Source organism: Stegostoma tigrinum, chromosome 11 (genome assembly GCF_030684315.1).
Source record: "Stegostoma tigrinum isolate sSteTig4 chromosome 11, sSteTig4.hap1, whole genome shotgun sequence".
Taxonomy (NCBI): Eukaryota; Metazoa; Chordata; class Chondrichthyes; order Orectolobiformes; family Stegostomatidae; genus Stegostoma; species Stegostoma tigrinum.
The window spans coordinates 65810835-65832385 of record NC_081364.1 but is presented as its reverse complement, the minus strand read 5'-3'; the positions used below and the strand labels follow the sequence as shown (position 1 = coordinate 65832385).

Genomic DNA, 21551 nt, shown 5'->3' with positions numbered 1-21551 from the left:
AATGTTTCATGTCTGATGTGGCTACTTCTGAACTGAAGGAGTCTGTTCTGAAGTAGAGTTAACTCTGTTTTCTGTCCACACATGCTGCCAGATCTGCTGAGTTTCTCAGCATTTTCTGTTTTTAATTGAACATTTAGCCACATGCAGGTAGTAGGTATTAACTGGAATTCTATAAATATGCAGAGCCGGTATAAACAAAATAAATAAGTGCACAGAGTGGAACCTTTGTGGTTCAGTGGTAGTGTGCCTACATTTGAATCAGGAGGCCTGAGTTCAAGTCTCATCTGCTTAAGGGATTTATAATAATACCTCTGAACAGATGGATTAGAAAAATAAGCTAAATAAAACACTTAAGAAATTAAATAGAGTAGCTATAAACAAAATAAATAAGGCACAAGGCAGGGCCTTCATGCTGCAGTGATAGTGTCTCTACCTGTGGGCTATAAAGATCAGGTGCAAGTCTCACCTGAGGAAGTGATAGCTGTGGAGATGTGTCATAACTCTGTGTTCAAATAAATGCAGACTGAAGGGCAGTGGATGGTGAGTTAGGAGGTAGATGTTTGTCATTTAAAACTCTGCAAATAAATGTAAAAAGTACACAAAGTTTAGATTCAGTTGTAAACTAACTTCACTAACTGGCTTCCTGAGTTATAACATTCAGGGCAGGATAAGGAAAGTAAAGAAAGTACGCATCAGATATCAAGAGCTGACTACTGCAGAAAACATGGATGATTGCAAAAGAGCATAATCATGAAACATAAAAGGAAATTGGAATGCAGAGACCAAACAGGTGGCTTGTATGGGGAGACAGAAGACTCTGGCAAGGTATTTGATGAATACAAGTAATACACAAGTAACACAAGCATGGTGGTTAAATAGGAAGATAAATATCGGATGACGTAAATGTAGTGAGAAAGGAAAGTTTAGCATCTTTGAAAGTAGATAAATTGCCTATTCTCTCCTCTATCACAATGCCATTCTTCTTCACTCCCTCACTTGAATGGTATCCAGCTTCATGGTGCTACAGACAGTTTGTCCGTCCCTGATCAGTTTGTCCTCATCGACAAAGGCAGCCAGTACTTGTAACCGTGGTACATTGCCAGGGCCGAGGCTCCTCCTTAACTGTATCCTGGCCAATCAGAACTAAATGAGTTGCAGCCAAATCCTCCCTTCCCTGATCACTGAACAACTCCTAAGATTTGTTTTAACCTAAGGAGTGGAACTAGCCGGAGAACAACATATCGAGATAAGTCTAAAACCTCCCCGATAGCTTGCGATGGTTGCAGTTCGACTCCTGCTCAACAATCTGAGCTCAAGTGTTTTCAGCTGCAGAACCCACAGAAATAGCTGCCCAGAATTGGAATGCTGTCCGCAAACTCATATGTACTGTAGTTATAGCATGCTATTTGTCCTGCCTTTTCTTTCTAATCCCATCTATTTACTTGATCATGTCCCAATTTGGTGAATAAAAACAAGTTATAATTTTCTTGCCAAGGCATAAAATAATATCTTACAAGCTAGAGGCAAAGAAGCACACTCTTTCCCCCTCTGCGCTGACTTACTGAATCATGGTCATCCTATACTCCATGCTCATTTATGGCTAGGCTAGACTATGTAAGAATCTGTATGAATTAGACAACAGATTGTTGTCTGCATCTTTGCACGTGCAGATGATGGGAAAGCATCTGTGGTACAGTACCACACTCCAGTTGTTCAAACAACTCTCTACAGATGGTGTTTGGGAGGAGCTAAACTATCATCAGCCCTTTGACTTTTCATAATAACGTTTTTGTGCAAATTTCCTTGTGTGAAATTTTCTATTGCATTTTTCCAGTGAATATAAGATTGCTGCAGGTTAATGTTATGGAAATCTCTCATAGTTCCTCATGTTTCACTGATATCCCTGTGAAAGCTTGCTAACATCTTGTTGCTGGAATCACATCGATAACAGAACCGCAGGTCTTTAATGGTTAGTGTTTCTCATCATTTATGTATTCCCCACTTCCTGCTTCCAGCTGGCTGAGCTACAGTAATTGACACAATGATACCATCTAGTGGTGAGAATGGACCCAACAGTCAATCTGGGCACTAAATATTTCAGATAATCTCTGATGAATGTTGCATTTACATTTTCGGGATATTTACTGCCAGTACAGATGGAGCAACATGATGTAACTAGGGGCTGCTGGGCTATGTTGACATGTCTGGAAGATTAAGTGAATATTTTGTCATAAATCTGCCCTGTTTGCATAAGTGGGTCCCTCTGTCAGAAAACCTGGAAAATAAGGTCAGTAGTTTGTACTTACATGTGCCCACAATCCAGCTTGTGTTTGTGGGGACAGACAGAAATATATCAATAAAGGTCTGTTTACTAAGATTTTCATCATTTCATTCCTCTCCACTTAGGCTGGGCAGAACCACTTCTTTGAAAATTTGTTTTCAAATTCAAATTTATTTTCTATTCATAAATGTACACAGCCACATAGTTTAGAGGAGAGTCAGTGTACTTATCTTTGTTACTTAACTAGCATGTAATATAATACTTGAGTGTTGTAGAATTGTAGAATGATCCTGACTTGGAAGTATATCACCTTTCTCAGTGTCCCTGGGTCAAAATCCTGAATGCTGTCCTAGCATAATGTAAGATAACAAGGTGTGAAGCTGGATGAACACAGCAGGCCAAGCAGCATCTCAGGAGCTTGTGCTCCTGAGATGCTGCTTGGCCTGCTGTGTTCATCCAGCTTTACACTTTGTTATCTTGGATTCTCCAGCATCTGCTCTTCCCATTATCTCTAGCATAATTTAGATGATATTACACCTCAAGGACTACAGGGCTTTAAGAAGTCAGCTGACTACTGTCTTCTCAAAGGCAATTAAAACTGAGCAATCAGTTGATCTTCTGGCTATAGCCACATTGTATAAGGGAATTACCAAAAAAAAGCACAGAAGCAAAAGCGGCCATTCAGCCCATCAAATGTTGGATGTGCTGTTTCTACCAGGGGTACAGTTAGTCAAATGTGCCCAAGTTTTGCAGGGCACTCTGTCATGTTACCAGACTGTAGACGCATACTGGTGGTGAGTGGCAGGTTTGGCGAACACGATTGAGGGTGAGTGGGAGATTTTGACCTAAAGACACTGAGGAAAGGTGATATACTTCAAACCAGAATCAGTCTATGATACTTTAACATTCAAGTATTATATTACATGTTAGTTAAGTAACAAAGATAGGTACACCCTCACTCGCCTAGACTATATGGTTGTGTACGTATATTGATGAACAGAAAATAAGTGTAAGCTTGAAAACATTAATTCGTTTTTGAGTAGAGGTTCTGCCCAATCCAAATGGAGAGGAATGAAATCATGAAAGTCTTAACAGGTGTGTGTGCACACACGCATACACACCTGGGAAGATTGACACGACAAAATATGTACAAAACCACTGACCTTATTTTCCAGACTGTCTGACAGGAAACCCACTAATGCAAACAGGCAGGTTTGTGACAAGGTATTTACTGAACTTTCCAGACATGTCAACATAGCCCAGCAGTTTCTGGTTACATCATGTTTTGAGGATGTATCTATGAAGATGGATAAGGGAGAACCGGTGGATATAGTGTACCTGGACTTTCAGAAAGCCTTTGATAAAGTCCCGCATAGGAGATTGGTGAACAAAATTAGGGCACATGGTACTGGGGGCAAAATACTGAGTTGGATTGAAAATTGGCTGGCTGACAGGAAGCAAAGAGTAGTGATAAACGGATCCCTTTCGGAATGGCAGGCAGTGACCAGTGGGGTACCGTGAGGTCCGTGAGGTTTGGTGCTGGGACCGCAGCTGTTTACGATATTTATTAATGACATAGACGAAGGCATTAGAAGTAATATTAGCAAATTTGCTGATGACACAAAGTTGGGTGGCAGTGTGAAATGTGAGGAGGATGTTATGAGAATACAGGGTGACTTGGACAGGCTAGGTGAGTGGACGGATGCATGGCAGATGCAGTTTAATGTGGATAAATGTGCGGTTATACACTTTGGCAAGAACAGGAAGGCAGATTACTATCTCAATGGAGTCAAGTTAGGTAAAGGGGAAGCACAACGAGATCTAGGTGTTCTTGTACATCAGTCAATGAAAACAGGATGCAGGTACAGCAGGTAGTGAAGAAAGCTAATAGCATGCTGGCCTTCATCACAAGAGGAATTGAGTATAGGAGCAAAGAGGTCCTTCTGCAGCTGTACAGGGCCCTGGTGAGACCACACCTGGAGTATTGTGTGCAGTTTTGGTCTCCAAACTTGAGGAAGGACATTCTTGCTGTTGAGGGAGTGCAGCGTAGTTTCACAAGGTCAATTCCCGGAATGGCAGGACTATCATATGTCGAAAGATTGGTGCGACTGGGCTTGTATACGCTTGAGTTTAGGAGGATGGGAGGGGATCTGATTGAGGTGTATAAGATTATTAAGGGATGGGACACTGTGGAGGCAGGAAGCATGTTTCTGCTGATGGGTATGTCCAGAGCCAGAGGACACAGTTTAAAAATAAGGGGTAGGCCATTTAGAACAGAGTTGAGGAAAAACTTCTTCACCCGGAGAGTGGTGGATATATGGAATGCTCTGCCCCAGAAGACAGTGGACGCCAACTCTCTGGATACTTTCAAGAAAGAGATAGACAGAGCTCTTAAAGATAGTGGAATCAAGGGTTATGGGGATAAGGCAGGAACAGGATACTGATTGTGAATGATCAGCCATGATCATAATGAATGGTGGTGCTGGCTCGAAGGGCCGAATGGCCTACTCCAGCACCTATTGTCTATTGTTGTTCCATCTATACTGGCAGTAAATATCCCAAAAATGTAAATGCAACACTCATCAGCGACTATCTGAACTATTTAGTCCTAAACCAGGATAAATCTAAGTGTGCTTCAGTTTACTGCCCAAATTAACTGTTGGGTCCATTCTCACCACTAGATGGTATCATTGTGTCAATTACTGTAGCTCAGCCAGTGGGGAGGAGGCAGTGGGGAATATATAAGTGATGAGAAACACTAACCATTAAAGACCTGTGGTTCTGTATCGATGTGTTTGCAGCAACAAGATGTTAGCAAGCTTTCACAGGGATATCAGTGAAACAGGAGGAATTATGTGTGCTATAACTGTAGTACATATGAGTTCGTGGAGAGCATTCCGATTCTGGGCAGGTATTTCAGTGGGTTCTGCAGCTGAAACACCTGGACTCAGAGTTACTGAGCAGGAGTCCAAGCTGCAAGTATTGCAAAGCATCGGGAAAGGTTTAGAGATACCTAGATATGTTGTTCCCAGGGCATGTCCCACCCCTTGGGTTAAGTCAAATTTAAAGTTGTTCAGCGATCAGGGACAGGAGGATTTAGCTGCAAGACATGTAGTTCTGGATACCCAGGATACAGTTAAGGAGGAGCCTTGGCCCTGGCAATGAACCACGGGTACGAATACTGAAGCCCTGCTTATTATTTTTGTTTAAATAGTCATCCAATAACCTCTTGAATGCCTCAGTTGAACCTCTCTGCACCCAGACTAGCAGGCAGGGTATTTGTGATCTTAACTGCTTGCCGTTTGAACAAGAAATGGAGACAGAGGGTGGTGGTGGGGTGTTGCTTTTCAGACTGGGGGCCTGTGACCAGCGGTTTGCCACAAGGATCGGTGCTGATTCCACTGCTTTTCATCATTTATATAACTGATTTGGATGTGAACACAGGAGGTATGGTTAGTGAATTTGCAGATTACACCAAAATTGGTGGTGTAGTAGACAGCCAAGAAGGTTACCTCAGAGTATAACTGGACCTTGATCAGATGGGCCGAGGAGTGGCAGATGGAGTTTAATTTGGATAAATATGAGGTATTGCATTTTGGAAAGGCAAATCAGGCATTCAGTACACTTGCCTTTATTGACCAGTACGTTGACTGAAGGACATGGGAGGTCATGTTGAGGCTGTATATGACATTGGTTGGGCAACTTTTGGAATACAGTGTTCAGTCCTGGTCTCCCTGCATTAGAAAAGATGGTATTAAACTTGAAAGAGTTCAGAAAAGTTGTACAAGAATGTTGCCAGGTTTGGAGGGTTTGAACTATAGGGAGAGGCTGAATAGCTATTTTCCGTGGAGCATCGGAGGCTGAAGGGTGGCCTTATAGAAGTTTATAAAATCATGAGGGACACAGATAGGGTGAATAGCCAATGTCTTTTCCCCAGGGTAGTGGTGCCCAAACTAGAGGTTTAGGATGAGAGGGGAAAGATTTAAAAGAGACCCAAAGGGAAACTTGTTCACACAGAGGGTGACGTATCTGGAATGAGCTGCCAGAGGAGGTGGTGGAGGTTGGTACAATTACAATATTTAAAAGTAATCTGAAGGGGTACATAAATAGGAAGGGGTCTAGAAGGATGCAGACCAAATGCTGGCAAATGGGGCTAGATCAATTTAGGATATCTGGTCAGCATGGGTGAGTTGGACCAAAGGGTCTGTTTCCGTGTTGTGTCACTCCATGACTCTGTGACGTCACATTTGCTTCTGTGGCAAAACACTTGAAAACTGTGCCTTTGATTCTTGATCCAGTTATGACCATAAGGTGTTTCTTCTTATCCATCTGTTCCAGACCCTTTGTGTCTCCAGAGAAAACAGTCTTCACTTCACCAATCCATCCTGATAACTGAGGTTTCTCATCCCTAGCACCATTCCCATAAACCTCTTCTGCTGCCTCCCCATGGCATTTATATCTTTCTTAAAGTGTGATGCCCAGGACTGTATGCAAATGTCCCAGCTGAAGTTGAATCAGTGTCCTGTAAATATTCACCATTGCTTCCCTGCTCTTGCACTCTATACCCGGACGAATGAAGTCTAGGATACTGCATGCTTTATTAACAGCTCTGTCTACCTGTGCTGCCACCTTTCGTGACTGAAGCACGTATGTGTGAAGATGTGTATCACTTCACATTTCTCTGTATTGAACTTCATCTGCCACCTATTTGCACTCTATTTGGATAATGATGGGATAGTGTAGGGGGAGGGGCTTAGATTAGTTCACAGGTCGGTGCAACATCGAGGGCCGAAGGGCCTGTTCTGTGCTGTATTATTCCATGTTCTATGTTCTCCACCAACCTGTGTCAGTTTGAAGTTCTGCGCTGCCCTTATAGTTTACAATTCTCCAAAGTTTTATTTCATCCGCAAACTCTGAAATTGTCCCTTGCACACCCAAGATCCAGACAATATATTGTGAAAAGATCCTAATAACTCTTGGGGAACTCCACTATAAACTTTCCTCCAGCCCAAAACATACTCATTAACCATTGCTGTCTATGATAATACAGTGTCGAGCTGGAGGAACACAGCAGACCAAGCAGCATCAGAGAGGCAGGAAGGCTGATGTTTTGGGTTGGGACCCTTCTTCAAAAAGGGGGTTGGGGAGGGGGGCTCTGAAATAGAGAGGGAGGGGGTCGGTGATAGCAGGTAATAGTGGAGCGGATATCTGGGAGAGGAGAACCATTGCTGTCGGTTGCTTAAACTCATTTTTTTTTAATCCACATTGCTAATGGCCCTTTCAGCCCATGAATTATCACTTTCCACATAAGTCTGTGTGTGGCACTGGCTTGATTATTTATGTGTTAAAATTATCATAATTGTGCAATCCTTTTATTTTCTACTTTATTTTAATAGTTATAACCAATAAATATGATTACTTTATTAAGTGTGTTATCATCACAATTTGACACCTACTGCCATGAGCATTTTTCAGTAAACTTCTCATCTAACTGTGCCCTCAGTTTACTTTCCCTGTTAGATTCCTACATTGAAATATACACTATCAAGCTTGAAAGAGCTCATTTCTTCTGCTGTATCCCATTCTTTATTGCTAAATTTCTGTCTTTCATTTTCAGCTTTGCTTCACTTCACTGCTGCCCAAAACAATGTTTAGGTTTCTGTAGCTTTACTGAGTCAGTTTAAGTCTGTCCCAACACCCCTCTCAATTCACAAGGCTGATCACAATGTGCCACGGATTTAAAGCTCTACTTTTCCTCCAAACTTCCTACCCGCACAGTTTGTGTTCTACAAACCTGCCAGTCTCCATCAAACCTGCTTTCCAAACCTTACGCTGTCCAATCTTCCACAACCTTAATTTGGGCTGTCCTTCAACCACCACCTCCTCTTAGTTTGGGCTCTCCAAAACTCCTCCTGTTCAGAATCACTAAACCTCCCTATTCCCCTCTCTCTTTCTCCTTTGTTCATTCTCTAAACCATTGCCTTCCCTCTATTCAGACTATCTAAACCACCCAATTGCTAATCCTCCTGTTTGCCAACTGATCCACCTGTTCGCCAATTTTGTGACTCGTAGCTATGAGTAAGGTTTTGGGAGATGAGCAGCTTTAGAGTGAGAATGGTTTTGAATAGCACGGTTATGGAGATAAACTGTAAGGGAGACAGTGAGCCGGAGACCGGGGAGGTAAGGGAATGGAATGGAATGGCAGCTCCCAAATGGCACAGTCAGTTTTCAGGTTTCTCATTCGTGTGGTGCACTAACACGAAACAACCTCAAAACGAACAATGCCAATTGCAAATAACTGTCCCATAACTAACTGAGATTGAATGGAGCATCGTTAAATAGGGAGTGTTATAAATTGCTGTGCCTGAGTTTAACTAACACTATTTTATTTAATTCTATGCAAGTTCTGCTGTTCGCTGATTAGATATCAAAATGAAACATAACCTTGTATGCTGTAATAAAAAAAGTTGTATTTATCTAACATGTTTCACAAACTCAGTGTGACCAAAAATACTTTACAGCCTGTTAAGTACTTTTAACACGTAGTCATTGTTGTAAGGTTTGATGGCAGAAATCGGAATGAAGAAAGTAGCTGCGTTACAATGTTTTTGTTTACTAGGTAAATGCAATAACATTTGCAGAGGTCCAGGAATATCCGCCATTGACATTGTTCTTTATGTGAACAGACAAAGCATTGATACTTATCTCCACAGAATCCTGCAATCCTTTGCCCTCCTGAGTATATGGTTTGCTTTCTGCACCGACTGATTGCTGCTTTGCGAAGTTACTGGGATGAGTACAGACGGAGGAATCCATCGGCAATACCCAGTGAAGGTGTGGACTGATGCTTAACTGCCTGTGTACTGTAGTCAAAATCTGGTTTGTAGCTTATGGATCTTTAACTCTACTCAAAATAGTTTAACTTCCTATTGGTACGCATCCTGTGAATTGCTGTTATGAATTATAGGACCAGTCACAAAACATCATTTGGCCTGTTGATTCCATACCATGGATAGCCTAAACATTTTTACTAGCTTATGGTCTCTCACCAAATCCATAAGAAGCCTTTTATGATTATTTTGTCATGGACCATCTTTGGAATCATAATTATTTCCTACTTTTGCAATAAAAAGCTCCTTTCCTATGTTGCCACAGAAAGAGACGTGTTATGCTATGAGACTCCTTGTGGCATCAGCCTCTGATGTGTGGCTCTTGTTGGAAAAGCTGCAGTTAGATTGTAAAACTTACTGTGGTTCACTGCAACCCAAGGCACCCAGTAAAAATAACAAGTACCCATGCTTGAACTCAGTAAATCCTGGCTCCTTTATATTTGGGCCATGACTGACAATTGCAGGCTGCTGCATCAAAAGCTAGTGACCCTGGCACAGTCTCCCTTGTAAACTTTGTTGATTTGTTGCCCTTAGTCATGGGCAAAATGACATGCAATAACCCCTGAGTGTGTACTGAGTTATTTTTTGTTTTGCTTACAGATGCTTACGTTCCCCCTCAGCTCTTTTTTAATGGGAAGGTGGATTACTTTGACCTGCAGAGACTTGGCGGCCTTCTTTCCCATCTGAAGAAAACTCTGAAAGGTGACGTACTGGATATTAGCATGTAACGTCCACCCATTCTGGCATTGATTCCTCTTCCTCTCCTCTGTTTTCATTCAGAGATTTTGTTTACATTTACAGAAGGCTAGTTGTCTAATGTGACCCAGTTAGATGAGGTCTCATGCTGCACAAGAAACGCCAAAAATAGAATGTTGAGTTAATACGGGTTTGAAGGGAACCCCAATTCTCAACAGCATGAGCTGCTCAGAAATAGTAAATGCAAAAGGGAAGGTCAACAAAGGAAAGTACTTGCACAAAGAACAGCAAAAGCTTGTTTCACTTCTTGATCAGTAGCCTGCTAGTTCTTTTCCAGTGAAACAGCAGCTCATCAACTGGAAGAGGAATGGTATTGAGAGGCTATATGACAAATTAGTATCAAATCAATATCCACATTGAGTAGCATTTGACAGCTTCAGACTTTCAGAGCTGAGCAGTTATTGTGGACTACTTCCTAAACTGTGTGCAAACCACTAGTAATGAATGTCTTAGGACTCAGATATCTTACCTCCCCAGTCAGTGATTGGAGCATTTATTGTGCTCATCCATTATAGCCTTCTCTGAGAAACCTTAGTCAGATGGAGAGAACAGAAAATTTGCTTGTACCCCTTCTCCCCTTCATGCCAATGAAGCGGAAAAGGTTGGCACAAAACCTCTTCCTGACATTGAGTCTTTATTGGAAATTCTAGTACATCTTTCGGTCCCACACAAAAGTAGCAAGCACCGGTACAGTTGTAAACTAGAACTCTTTTAACTCATGGTCAAGTATCGGACACTTCAGCAATGTATCAGTGTCCTCAAGACCATAAGACAAAGGAGCATTAGTAGTAATTCAGCCCATTGAATCTGCTGCTCCATTCAGTGAGATCATGACTGATCTGATAATCCTAAACTCCATTTTTCTGCCTTTTCCCCATAAGCATTGATGCCCTTACTGATTAAAAATCCATCTATCTCAACCTTGAATATACTTAACAGTCCAACCTCACCAACCGTATATGGTGAAATGTTCCACAGATTCACTAGCTCTTGAGGGAATAAATCCCCCCTCATCTCTGCCTTAAATGTATGATGCCAAATTCCGAGATTATGTCCTGTGGTTTAGACTCCCACAGGGGGCTTCCCCACATCTTCTCTGTCAAGCCACCGAGCCTCTGTATGTTTCTATAAAGTAGCCTCTTTATTCTTCTAAATGTCAATGTGTACATGTCCAGCTACTCAAACTTTCCTGATAAGACAGAGCCTTCCATACTCATGATCAGCCTACTGAAACTTCTCTGGACTGACTCCAATGCCCACGTATCTTTCCTCAGATAAGGGGCTCAAGACTGTTCTTACTATTCTAGTTGTAACCTGATTAGCGCCTTGTATAATTTTAATAAAATCCCCCTATTTTTCTACTTCATTCATTTTGCTGTAATGGCCAACATTCCAGTTGCCATCCCTGGTATTCACTGAACTTGGATAGTAGTTTTTTTGTGATTCGTGAGCAAAGACTCCTAAATTCCTCTGCTCTGTAGCTTTCCGTCATCTTTCCCCATTCAAATAATATTCAGCTTCTCTATTCTTCCTAGCAAAGTACATAACCTCACATTTTCCTACATTATATTCCAGCTATCAAGTTTTTGAATGCAAGCTCATTTAACCTGTCTGTATTCCTTCCTTTTTATGAAGCCATGTTGACTCTGTTTCATCATATTATGCATTTTCTCAGCAATAGACGTTAAGCTAACTGGCCTGTAGTTACCTTTTTTTTGTCTCCTTCCTTTCATAAGTAAAGGGGTTACATTGGCAATTTTCCAATCCTCTGGGACTTTTCTAAAATCTAAAGGTTCTTGGAAGATTCTGCACAGTATCTTCTATACATGTAGCTACTTCCTCTAATATCCTAGGATGCATTCCATCAGATCTAGGAGACTTATCAGTTTTTATCCCTATTAGTTTAGCCAAGTTTCGCCAGCATTTTTCCTCTGGTGATAGCTGTTCTACTCACTTCCTCTCCTTTTGTGCCTTAGTAATTTAGTATTTTAAAAATGTTATTAGTATCTTGTACTGTGAAGATTGATGCAAAGTATTTATTCAATTCCTCAGCCATTTCCTGATTCCCCATTATTCTATCTCCAGCCTTACTCTTTCAGTGTCTGATGTTCACTTTGGGTGCTCACTTCCTCCTACATATTTAAACAATCTTTCACTGTACATGTTGATATTACTTGCAAGTTTACCCTCCAAGTTTATTTTCTTCCTTTGTTTTGGTCATCGTTTGTTGGTTTTGAAAACTTTCCCAATCGCCTGTCTGAACACTGATTTCTGCCACATTATATGTTGTTTTTCTTTCAATTTAATGCTGTACTTAACTTTCCTGGTTAACCATGATTAGCTTATCCCCTTCTGCGAATTCTCCTTCTTCATTGGAATATGCTTTTGCTGTCAGTCATGAACTATTTTCTTAAACATCTGTCATTGTTCCTCAACTGTCTTTGCAGTTAAACACCTTTCCCAGCACAGTCCTGCCAGCTCTGCCTCATTCCTTTGTAATTGCCCTTCTTTAAGCTAATTGCAGATGTTTATGACAGCAGTTCCTCTCACTCAAATTAAATACTAACTTTTTTTATTCTCTTCTGGGACATGGGTGTATTTGGCTAGGCAGCATTTATTGCCTGTCCCCAGTTGCCCTTGAGAAGGTGATAGTGAGCTGTCTTCTTGAACAGCTACCATCCACAATGCCTTGAGGAAGGGAATTCCAGGATTTTGATCCAGCAGCAGTGAAGCAATATATTTCCAAGTCAGGATGGTGAGTGCCTCGGAGGGGAACTTGCAGGTGGTGGTATTCCCATGTAAATACTGCTCATTATCTTTCTAGATGGAAGTAGTCGTGGGTTTGGAAGGCATTGTGTAAGAATATTTAATGAATTTCTGCAGTGCATCTTGTAGATAGTACACACTGCTAATAATGAGCATTGATGGCGGAGGTAGTGAATGTTTGTGGATGCAGTGCCAGTCAAGTGGGCTCCTTTGTCCTTGATGGTGTCAAGCTTTTTGAGTGTTGCTGGAGCTGCAGCCATCCAGGCAAGTGGGGAATATTCCATCACACTCCTGACTTGTGCCTTGTTGATGCTGGACAGGCTTTAGGGAGTAAGAAGGTGTGTTACTCACTTTAGTATTCTTAGCTTCTGACTGGCTCTTGTAGCCAGTGTATACATTTGGTGAGTCCAGATGAGTTTCTGGTCAATGGTAACCCCGTGATGTTGATAATGGTGGATTCATTGATTATAATTTCAAAGAGCAGTGGTTAGATTGTCTGTCTCTTATTGGACATGGCCATAGCCTGGCATTTGTGTGCGTGAATGTTATTTAAAACTTGTTGTTTTTGAACATGGATTGCTTTTGTATCAGAGGAGTCACAAATGGTGTAGAACATTGTCCAGTCATTAGTGAACATGTTAAGTTTCATAATATTATAGTAACTGTTTCCTATGGGATCTTTTATTCTGACATAATTTATCAAACCATCTCATTACATATCATTAGATCCAAAATAGTCAGATCCCTAGTTAGAACAACATGTTGTGGATCTGGGAAACTGTCCCAAATACGCTTTGTGAATTCTTCCTCATGACTACCTCTGCCAACCTCTGACTATCTTAATGTTCATGAGGATTAAATCCACCCATGATTAATGTCCTGTCTTCTTTTCATACTGTCATCTTCTGATTTTATTACCTGTCCCGCCGAATAGCTGCTGTTAGGAGGCCTATAGATTACTACTACTGGTGTCATCTTCCTCTTTATTTATCTCCACTATTGTGGATCATACATTTTATGATCCAAGATAATACCTTACTATTGTATTTGTTCCATCCTGTACTAATGCCACCCCACCATCCTATCCTTCCTACCTGTCCTTTTGAAAAATCACATACCCCTGAATGCTTAGTTTCCAGTTTTGATCTCCTTGTACTATGTCTTCATGATGGCTATAAGATTATACTTGTTAACCAATATTTGTACTGTTAATTCATTTATTTTATTGTGAATACCATACACATTTGTGCGAAGGGGCTATTGTTTTCCTGTTTTACTACCACTTCCCCTTTTTGACCTTTTTTATTGCTGTTTTTCTATGTTTGTAAACTCTCTGTTTCTGTCCCACTCCCGGTATCAACATCTGGAGAGCTGCCCTGCAATGCTATACTCTTTTTTTTGCTTTGTAAGCCTACATTTCCCTTCTCCCAAACTCTCACCCGGCTCTAATTAGTTTAAATCACTCTCTGCAGTTCTGGTTTTCAATTTGTTAGGACACTGGCTTCAGCATGGTTAAAGTGAAGCCCATCCCACCAGAATACCTCCCTTCTACTCCAGTACACATTCTAGTGCTTCCTAAAGAGAACCAATTCCATCCACACTCATCTTTGAGCAACTCATTTAATTCCCTGTTTTTCATTGACCTTATACTGGTATGTCTGTGACTTGGGTAGTAATCCACAGATAGGAACAAAAACAAAAGTTGCTGGAAAAGCTCAGCAGGTCTGGCAGCATCTGTGAAGAAAATATCAGAGTTCGTTTCAGGCCTGGCAAAAGAAGGGTCACCGAATAAGAAATGTTAACTCTGATTTTATCTTCACAAATGTTGCCAGACCTGCTGAGCTGTTCCAGCAACTTCTGTGTTTGGTCCTGATTTACAACATCTGCAGTTCTTTTGGTTTTTGATCCAGAGATGGGGTTAGGATTCACAATCTTCGAGCAGAACTTCCTTTTCTCTGCGACCAGGGTTGTTGGTATCAATGTGGACTTCTACTGGATCTCTTTCCCTCCCTCTCCAAGTTCTTCTCTAGACCCAAGGAGATGCCCATAACCCCAGCACTCTCTCAACTGTTAATTGCTCTTGTATGTTTTCTTAATTTTGTATTCTGCAATGATTTTCCTGTAGGAATAATTTAATACAGGCAAACAGGAGAGAAGCTGTGAACTCCTTTAGGTGAAAGTAGCCAGTAGGAAAGCTGCATCATCTACGAGTTTAGTTTTGAGCTGTCTTTGCAATTCGTATTTTGTCCTTAGACCGACAAAACAGTTAGTGTTAGCAAGGTGAGGTAGACTGCCTGTTTACTCGCTTTTTGAAGTTTCATCTCAGCTGAGTTTGTATTTTTATTGCGGTATGGCCACTGAGGAGCTAATATCTTGTGCATCAGTTTTACGAGTCAAACTGAGTTGGACTTCTTTGTCAGATGCTTTGAAACGCACATTAATTTGTTTATCATCACATTGGTACTGAAATGGTTATTTGGGGAAAATCCTTGTTTGGCTTGTTTATCCAGAGCTTCAGAAGGTAGTTGGAAGATTTGGCCACAACTGTTGCATTAGTATACCAGCTGTCTTTGCAGTCTGCTCATATTGTAGAAGCCATTGTGATTAAAGCAGGCAATCTGGGACCTGCAGCCAGTCACGTTCAGCTATAGATGTTCCATTAAACCTCTTTAAGTCTGTAAAATTGCCGACATCAGCCTTTTAGCAAAGTGACTGTAATGGTTGTTAGAAAGGGTTCATTAAATCCCAGCCAAGTATGAACAGATTACACCTTTTAGGAGTCTCCGGTTCTTGAACGGAATGAATTCCATCAGGTTGCAGTGAGTTACTGCATTGTCAATTACTGAATGCTCTATTTCAGTAGTATAGTACCTTAATCTGGAGCAAAAAGATGGGTGTTTGTACAATAGATGCAACTCGAGATGCGTTCTCAATTGTTCCTCTTGGCTGTTCCAAGAGCGCATTCTCCTAAGCTGTTAAAGGAGCAGCAACATTTCATTGCAGTGTATGGCATCAAGGAGCTCAAGCAAACGGAGTTGGTGGGAATAGTAGGTGGTAGTGCTGGGTTAGGGGGGGCCAGTGGGGACTGACTACCTGCTGCTTGGAGTGATACCTGGTGCAAAGGAAGATGGTTATCATTGTTGAAGGCTGGTAATTTCCGCTGTTGGACATTGTGCAGGAGTTCCTGAGGGTGGTGTCCTAAGTCTAACCATCTTTAGCTGCTTCGTCAATGACAAAGGACAAATACATAAGTAGGAAGGGAATAGAGGTATTTAGATTCTGTAAGTGAAGACAGTTTTAGTGTGGAAGGGCAAAATATGTTGGCACAGGCTTGGAGGGCTGAAGGGCCTGTTCTGTGCTGTATTGTTCTTCTGTGTTCTTTGACCTTTCCTCCATTGTACAGTCCATATTCAAATGCAGCAAGATGGACAATACCCAGGTTCGGGCTGAAAAGTGGCAAGTTACATCTTAGTGCTGAGCAATGACCAACTCCAAGAAGAGGGAATCCAACTATTTTACCCTGTGTTCAATGACATTGAATGTCTCACCATCACATTCTGGGGTGTTATTGTTAACCAGAAATTAAACTAGACTAGCCATGTATGATAGATAACAAGGTGTAATGCTGCTTGAACACAGCAGGCCAGGCCGCATCAGAGGAGCAGGAAGGCTGACCCTAGGCCTGAAATGTCAGCCTTCCTGCTCCTCTGATGCTGATTACCCTGCTGTGTTCATCCAGCTCTACACCTTGTTATCTCAGATTTTCCAGCATCTTCAGTTCCTACTATCTCTAGCCATGTAAAATACTGTGGTACAAGGGCGGGACAGAACCTTTGAGTTCTGCATCGAGTGGCTCACTACTTGACTCCCCAAAGCTTGTCCACAACCTGCAGATCACAAGTCAGGAGTGTCATGGAATAGTCCCCTCTTGTCTGAATGAGTGCAGCTCCAACAAGACAAGAACCTTGACACCATCCAGGACAAAGCAGCTCATTTGGTATCACGTTGACAATCTTCAGCATTCAGTCCCTCTACCACAGTGCAGCAATGATGTGCTGTGGCAACTCTGCCAGATCTTCCACTTCTATCACCTAGAACTTCAAGAGCAGCAGATATATGGAAACATCACCACCTGCAGGATCCCCTTCAAGCCATCTACTGTCCTGACCCAGAAATATATTGCCATTCCATCATTATTGCTGGGTCAAAATCATGGAACTCCCTTCTGAACAGTTATGTAGATATACACGCACTCTGAGCACTATAGCAGCTCAAGAAGGCAGCTCACTACCACCTTCTCAAAGGGAATTAGGGATGGGCAATGACCTCCCAGGAATACCATGTCCTGTGGACGAATAAAAGTAATTTTTGCAAGATTGCCTAGGAGAAATCTTGTTGCTTTGCAGCACTGGGGTCATCCTATTGTCAGGTAAACGGATGGTAAGAGATTGGTGAGTCAGCAGCACCATTTCTGTTTATGTAATGGTAGAAGGCAATCTAGATGGTTAATAATCTTTTCTCATCTAAAGATTTTGTTGTTTAGTTTCCATCATTTTCCTTTGAATTAACAGCTGTTGCACCTCACTTGTGTTATACAGCTGTCCTTGGAAATATTGCTGTTTCCTAATTTTTGTCACACAGCTTTCATCCCTCTTCATTTGCTAATTAATCCTCACTCTTAATTAAAATTTCAGCAATGACCCAAAACTGTAGTTTGGGTTCAGTGGGCTGTGTGAGGATTAATCAGTCCAATATGAAGGGACAATAATGGAGACAAGTATGTGGGTCCATCCACTGCTTGAACCAGAAAAGTTTTTAACTTCTCATTTGAGTGAATGAAAGTAGTCTCACCAACCTCTGTGTCTGTTGATGGATGACGTTGAGTGTGTAGGTAATTATAGCGTGGAATATTATTTATATCTTTTGAAGCGGATTAAGCTCCAGTTTTTGGGTGCCATATGAGAGTAAAGTTTTTGGCAAGTCTTTGCAGTGTCCAAACCCCCCTGTCTGTTGATTGGAGTGGAGGTCAGTGAGACTGGGGTCCTCTCTTGATGTTTTGACCTCTGATTTTTTTCTTCACAGATGCTGCCAGACTTGCTGAACTTTTTCAGCAACTTCTGTTTTTGTTCCTGATTTACAGCATCCATGGTTCTTTTGGTTTTTGTTAGTTGGTCAGGACTGAGTGACTTAGATGATTGTGATAACTGGTTTTCTGAGCAGTGGGATAATGGAGAGAGCCACACAAGGGCTTTCTCACTGTGTTGGACCATTGTGAGACACACTAGATTGTGGGGAAACGGGATTGAAGGACCATGCTTCACAGTATGGACAGACACACCAGGTCAGGATGGGGACTAGTTCACTCAACTGTCTTAGTTCCTGATCCACCACTGGGTAACGTCCCAAAGCAACTTCTGTAGAAACAGCAGCGTCATGTCTCCTGGGTTCCAAACTTGGAGCCTCTTGGCCTCACATAAATATTCTGCAGGCTGATTGTGCGCGTGCAGGGTCTTGCATTTTGACTGGCATAATAGTGGGCCTCTATCCGTCAGAGCTATTTCAGAATTCAATGTGATAAATTGGAGTGAGTGAGCAGGACCTGACTGCTACCCTCAGAAAATTGAACTGTTGTGAAAGTACCGACCAAGTTGTACATTGCCAGGTCAGCATTGAAGTTATGACCAGGAAATCCGGTGGAACGATTGTCACTGCTCTGTTGTCAGGCTGTGTTTAAAGTAAAAATCTCAGACAGTTGACTCTAAGATTGTCATAGGGCTGAGAAAGAAAATGGAGGTGGGGGTTGGAGGGGTAGTAGATGACCAGAGTAACTTGTGCAGAGGCTGAACTAGAACTCTACGTTGTTTTGCCAAGCGCAGCTTGATCAGACTGCACAGTGAGGCATAGCCAAGCTGACACAGTCAGTCCCTGGAGAGGAACAGCAGCTGTGGATGAGAGAGGCACGATAGGCCCATTACAGTATGCTAATTATGAGATGTGTGATTAATTACAGGATCATTTGTGGTAGAGATCTGTGAGATCCCTTTCTGTGTAAAAAGCAGCAAAATATTGTTAATATTCATTTAATTGGCCAAGTCTTCCATTTTCATCATTTATTTGTTGCAACAATCTAAAATTGGCTTTAATAAATAGTTTAATCGTCTTATAGATTTCCTTACCTGCACTATCTTAAAACATGATGGGATGGGGGTAATGGGAGGCTGATCTATACACATTTTGTGAGAAAATTTAATTAACAGCCTCACTGTTTTGGTGTGCGTGATCTAATGTGTTGTGTTGGCACCAGAAGTGCTCTTCATCTATATTGAATGGCTAATTTGATCCAGGATGCTGAGTTGGTAGTGTGACCCATTTCCAGGATGGTGTGTGGTTTGGAGAGGAATTTGTAGGTGGTGGTGTTCTCCTGTATCTGCCACTCATGATCTTTTTGGTTGTAGAAATCATGGGTTTGGAAGTTGCTGTCGGATGAGCTTTGGCAATTTGCTGCAATGTGTTGTGTCTTGTGGAAGGAATGAGTGGTTGATTTTTATAGATGGGATGCCAGTCCAGCAAGCTGCTTTGTCTTGTAATGGCATGGAGTAGAGAGTGTTCTGTTACAAGTCTGACTTGTGCCTTGTGGATAGTGCATGGGGTAATCTGAGATCTGAACCATTCGCCAAGAATAGCCAACCTCTGGCCTTGTGTTGCAAAAGCATTGTGGTATGACTGCCACTATTAACATATATGCTCGGAATGGGAGTAGACCAATCGGCGTTTTGCGACTGATCTGCCGTTCAATATGATCATTTCTGATCCTCTATCTCAATGCCATATTCACACTTTCTCTCCAACCTCCTTAATGTCTTTTTCCTTAGTATGTTCGGTGATTTGGCCTGTACAGCCTTTTGTGGTATTGGGATCCACAAGTTGACCACCTTCTGAATGAAGAACTGTGGCCCCAGGTTATAGACTTCTAAATCAGGGGAAACATCCTGCCCAGTTCTGTTAAAATTTTACATGTTTCAACTAGTTCCTCTATTATTCTTCTAAACTCTAAGCAAGCACATTTGAACCACTTTCTCCTTATAGAACAGTTATGCCAATCCTGGTTTCTGCCTATCAGACCTTTGCTGCAATCCCTCTGTGGCAAGTACGTTCTTTTTTATGTAGGGAGACCCAAACTACACACAATACTCCCGGTGTGGTCTCATCAAGACCGTGTATAAGTGCTGTATGATGTCCCTACAAACTCCAATCCTCTTGCAATGACCAACATACATTTACCTTCAAATTGCTTGCTACACCTGCCTGTCTACTTTTATTAAAATGTGACGCTGGATGAACACAGCAGGCCAAGCAGCATCTCAGGAGCACAAAAGCTGACGTTTCAGAGATGAAGGGTCTAGGCCCGAAACGTCAGCTTTTGTGCTCCTGAGATGCTGCTTGGCCTGCTGTGTTCATCCAGCCTCACATTTTATTATCTTGGAATCTCCAGCATCTGCAGTTCCCATTATCTCTGTCTACTTTTATTGATTGGTTTACAGGAAATCCAGATCCCTTTATATGTCCAAACTTCCCATTATATCACCATTTAAGTAATACTTTGCTTTTCTGTTTTCACATCAAAGTGTATAACTTCACATTTTTCCATGTTGTGCTGCATCTGCCATGTGTTTGCCCATACTCAATTTATCTAAGATAACAAGGTGTAGAGCTCGATGAACACAGCAGGCCAAGCAGCATCAGAGGAGCAGGAAAGCTGATGTTTCGGGCCTAGATCCTTCTTCAGAAAATTTATCTAAGTTTGTTTTGCAGCCTCCTTGCATCCTCCTCACAATTCACAAGTCCACCCAGTTTTGTCATCAGCAAATTCGAAAATGTTGCATTTGGCTCCCTAATACAGGCAATTTATATAAGTTGTGAGTGGCCAGGGGGCCCTAGCACTGATCTGTGCAATTGACTGCAACTCATTGCCTACCACCTGAGAAAAGACCCATTTATTCCCACTTTGTGTCCTGTTTGTCAACTAATTCTCAGTCCATGTCAATATGTTACTTCTAATGCTGTGTGCTTTCCTTTTGCCAATTAGTGTCTTATGTGTGGAGTTTATTAAAAGCCTTGGAAAATCAAACTACATCCACTGGTTCTCCTTTACCTATTCTTCCAATTTCATCCTCAGAAAACTCCAGTTGATTTGATAAGCATGATTTCTCTTTCGTAAACCTGACTTTGTCTAAAATGAAGCAAAGAAGTGCAGATGCTAGAGATCTGAAACAAAAACAAATTGATGGCAAAATTCAGCAGGTTTAGCTGCATGTGTGAGGAGAAAGCACTGTAAAAAGTTTCACTAGCCAGCATAGTTCTGATGACAAGTCTTTGGACCAAAACATTATCTCTGCTTTCTCCCGACGGTTGCTGCCAGACCTGCTAAGTTTCACCTGAGTTTGTCTCATCCTGTTTATGCTTCTTAAGTGTTTTGTTATCATGTTTTTTACAATAGACAGTACCGATATGCTAATTAGTCAGTGTTGTTATGGCCAGATACATCACTGGATTGGTGAGGCTGAGATTTAAGTACAAAAACAAAGTTGCTGGAAAAGCTCAGCAGGTCTGGCAGCATCTGTGAAGGAAAAAACAGAGTTAACGTTTTGGATCTGGAGACCCTTCCTCAGAAACTGAAAGTTAACTCTTTTTTTCCTTCACAGATGCTGTCAGACCTGCTGAGTTTTTCCATCAACTTTGTTTTTGATCCTGATTTACAGCATCTGCAGTTCTTTCAGTTTTTATTTACTGAGATTTAAGTAGTTTTTTTTCCACTTATGTTCATGCTTCACAACCTACAGCAGGCATAAAATGGCAAC

At 41.6% G+C, this 21551-nt stretch overlaps 1 protein-coding gene across 1 annotated transcript in view; it reads left to right on the top strand.

Annotated features, from left to right (window-relative positions):
• LOC125460234 (E3 ubiquitin-protein ligase RNF123) overlaps window positions 1–21551 on the top strand; it is a 334824-nt gene that overhangs the window by 65155 nt on the left and 248118 nt on the right. Inside the window, exons 20-21 of the mRNA XM_048547433.2 lie at window positions 8995–9115; window positions 9772–9873. Of these exons, the coding sequence (XP_048403390.1) occupies window positions 8995–9115; window positions 9772–9873 (223 nt within the window). The remainder of the gene's footprint in view (window positions 1–8994; window positions 9116–9771; window positions 9874–21551) is intronic.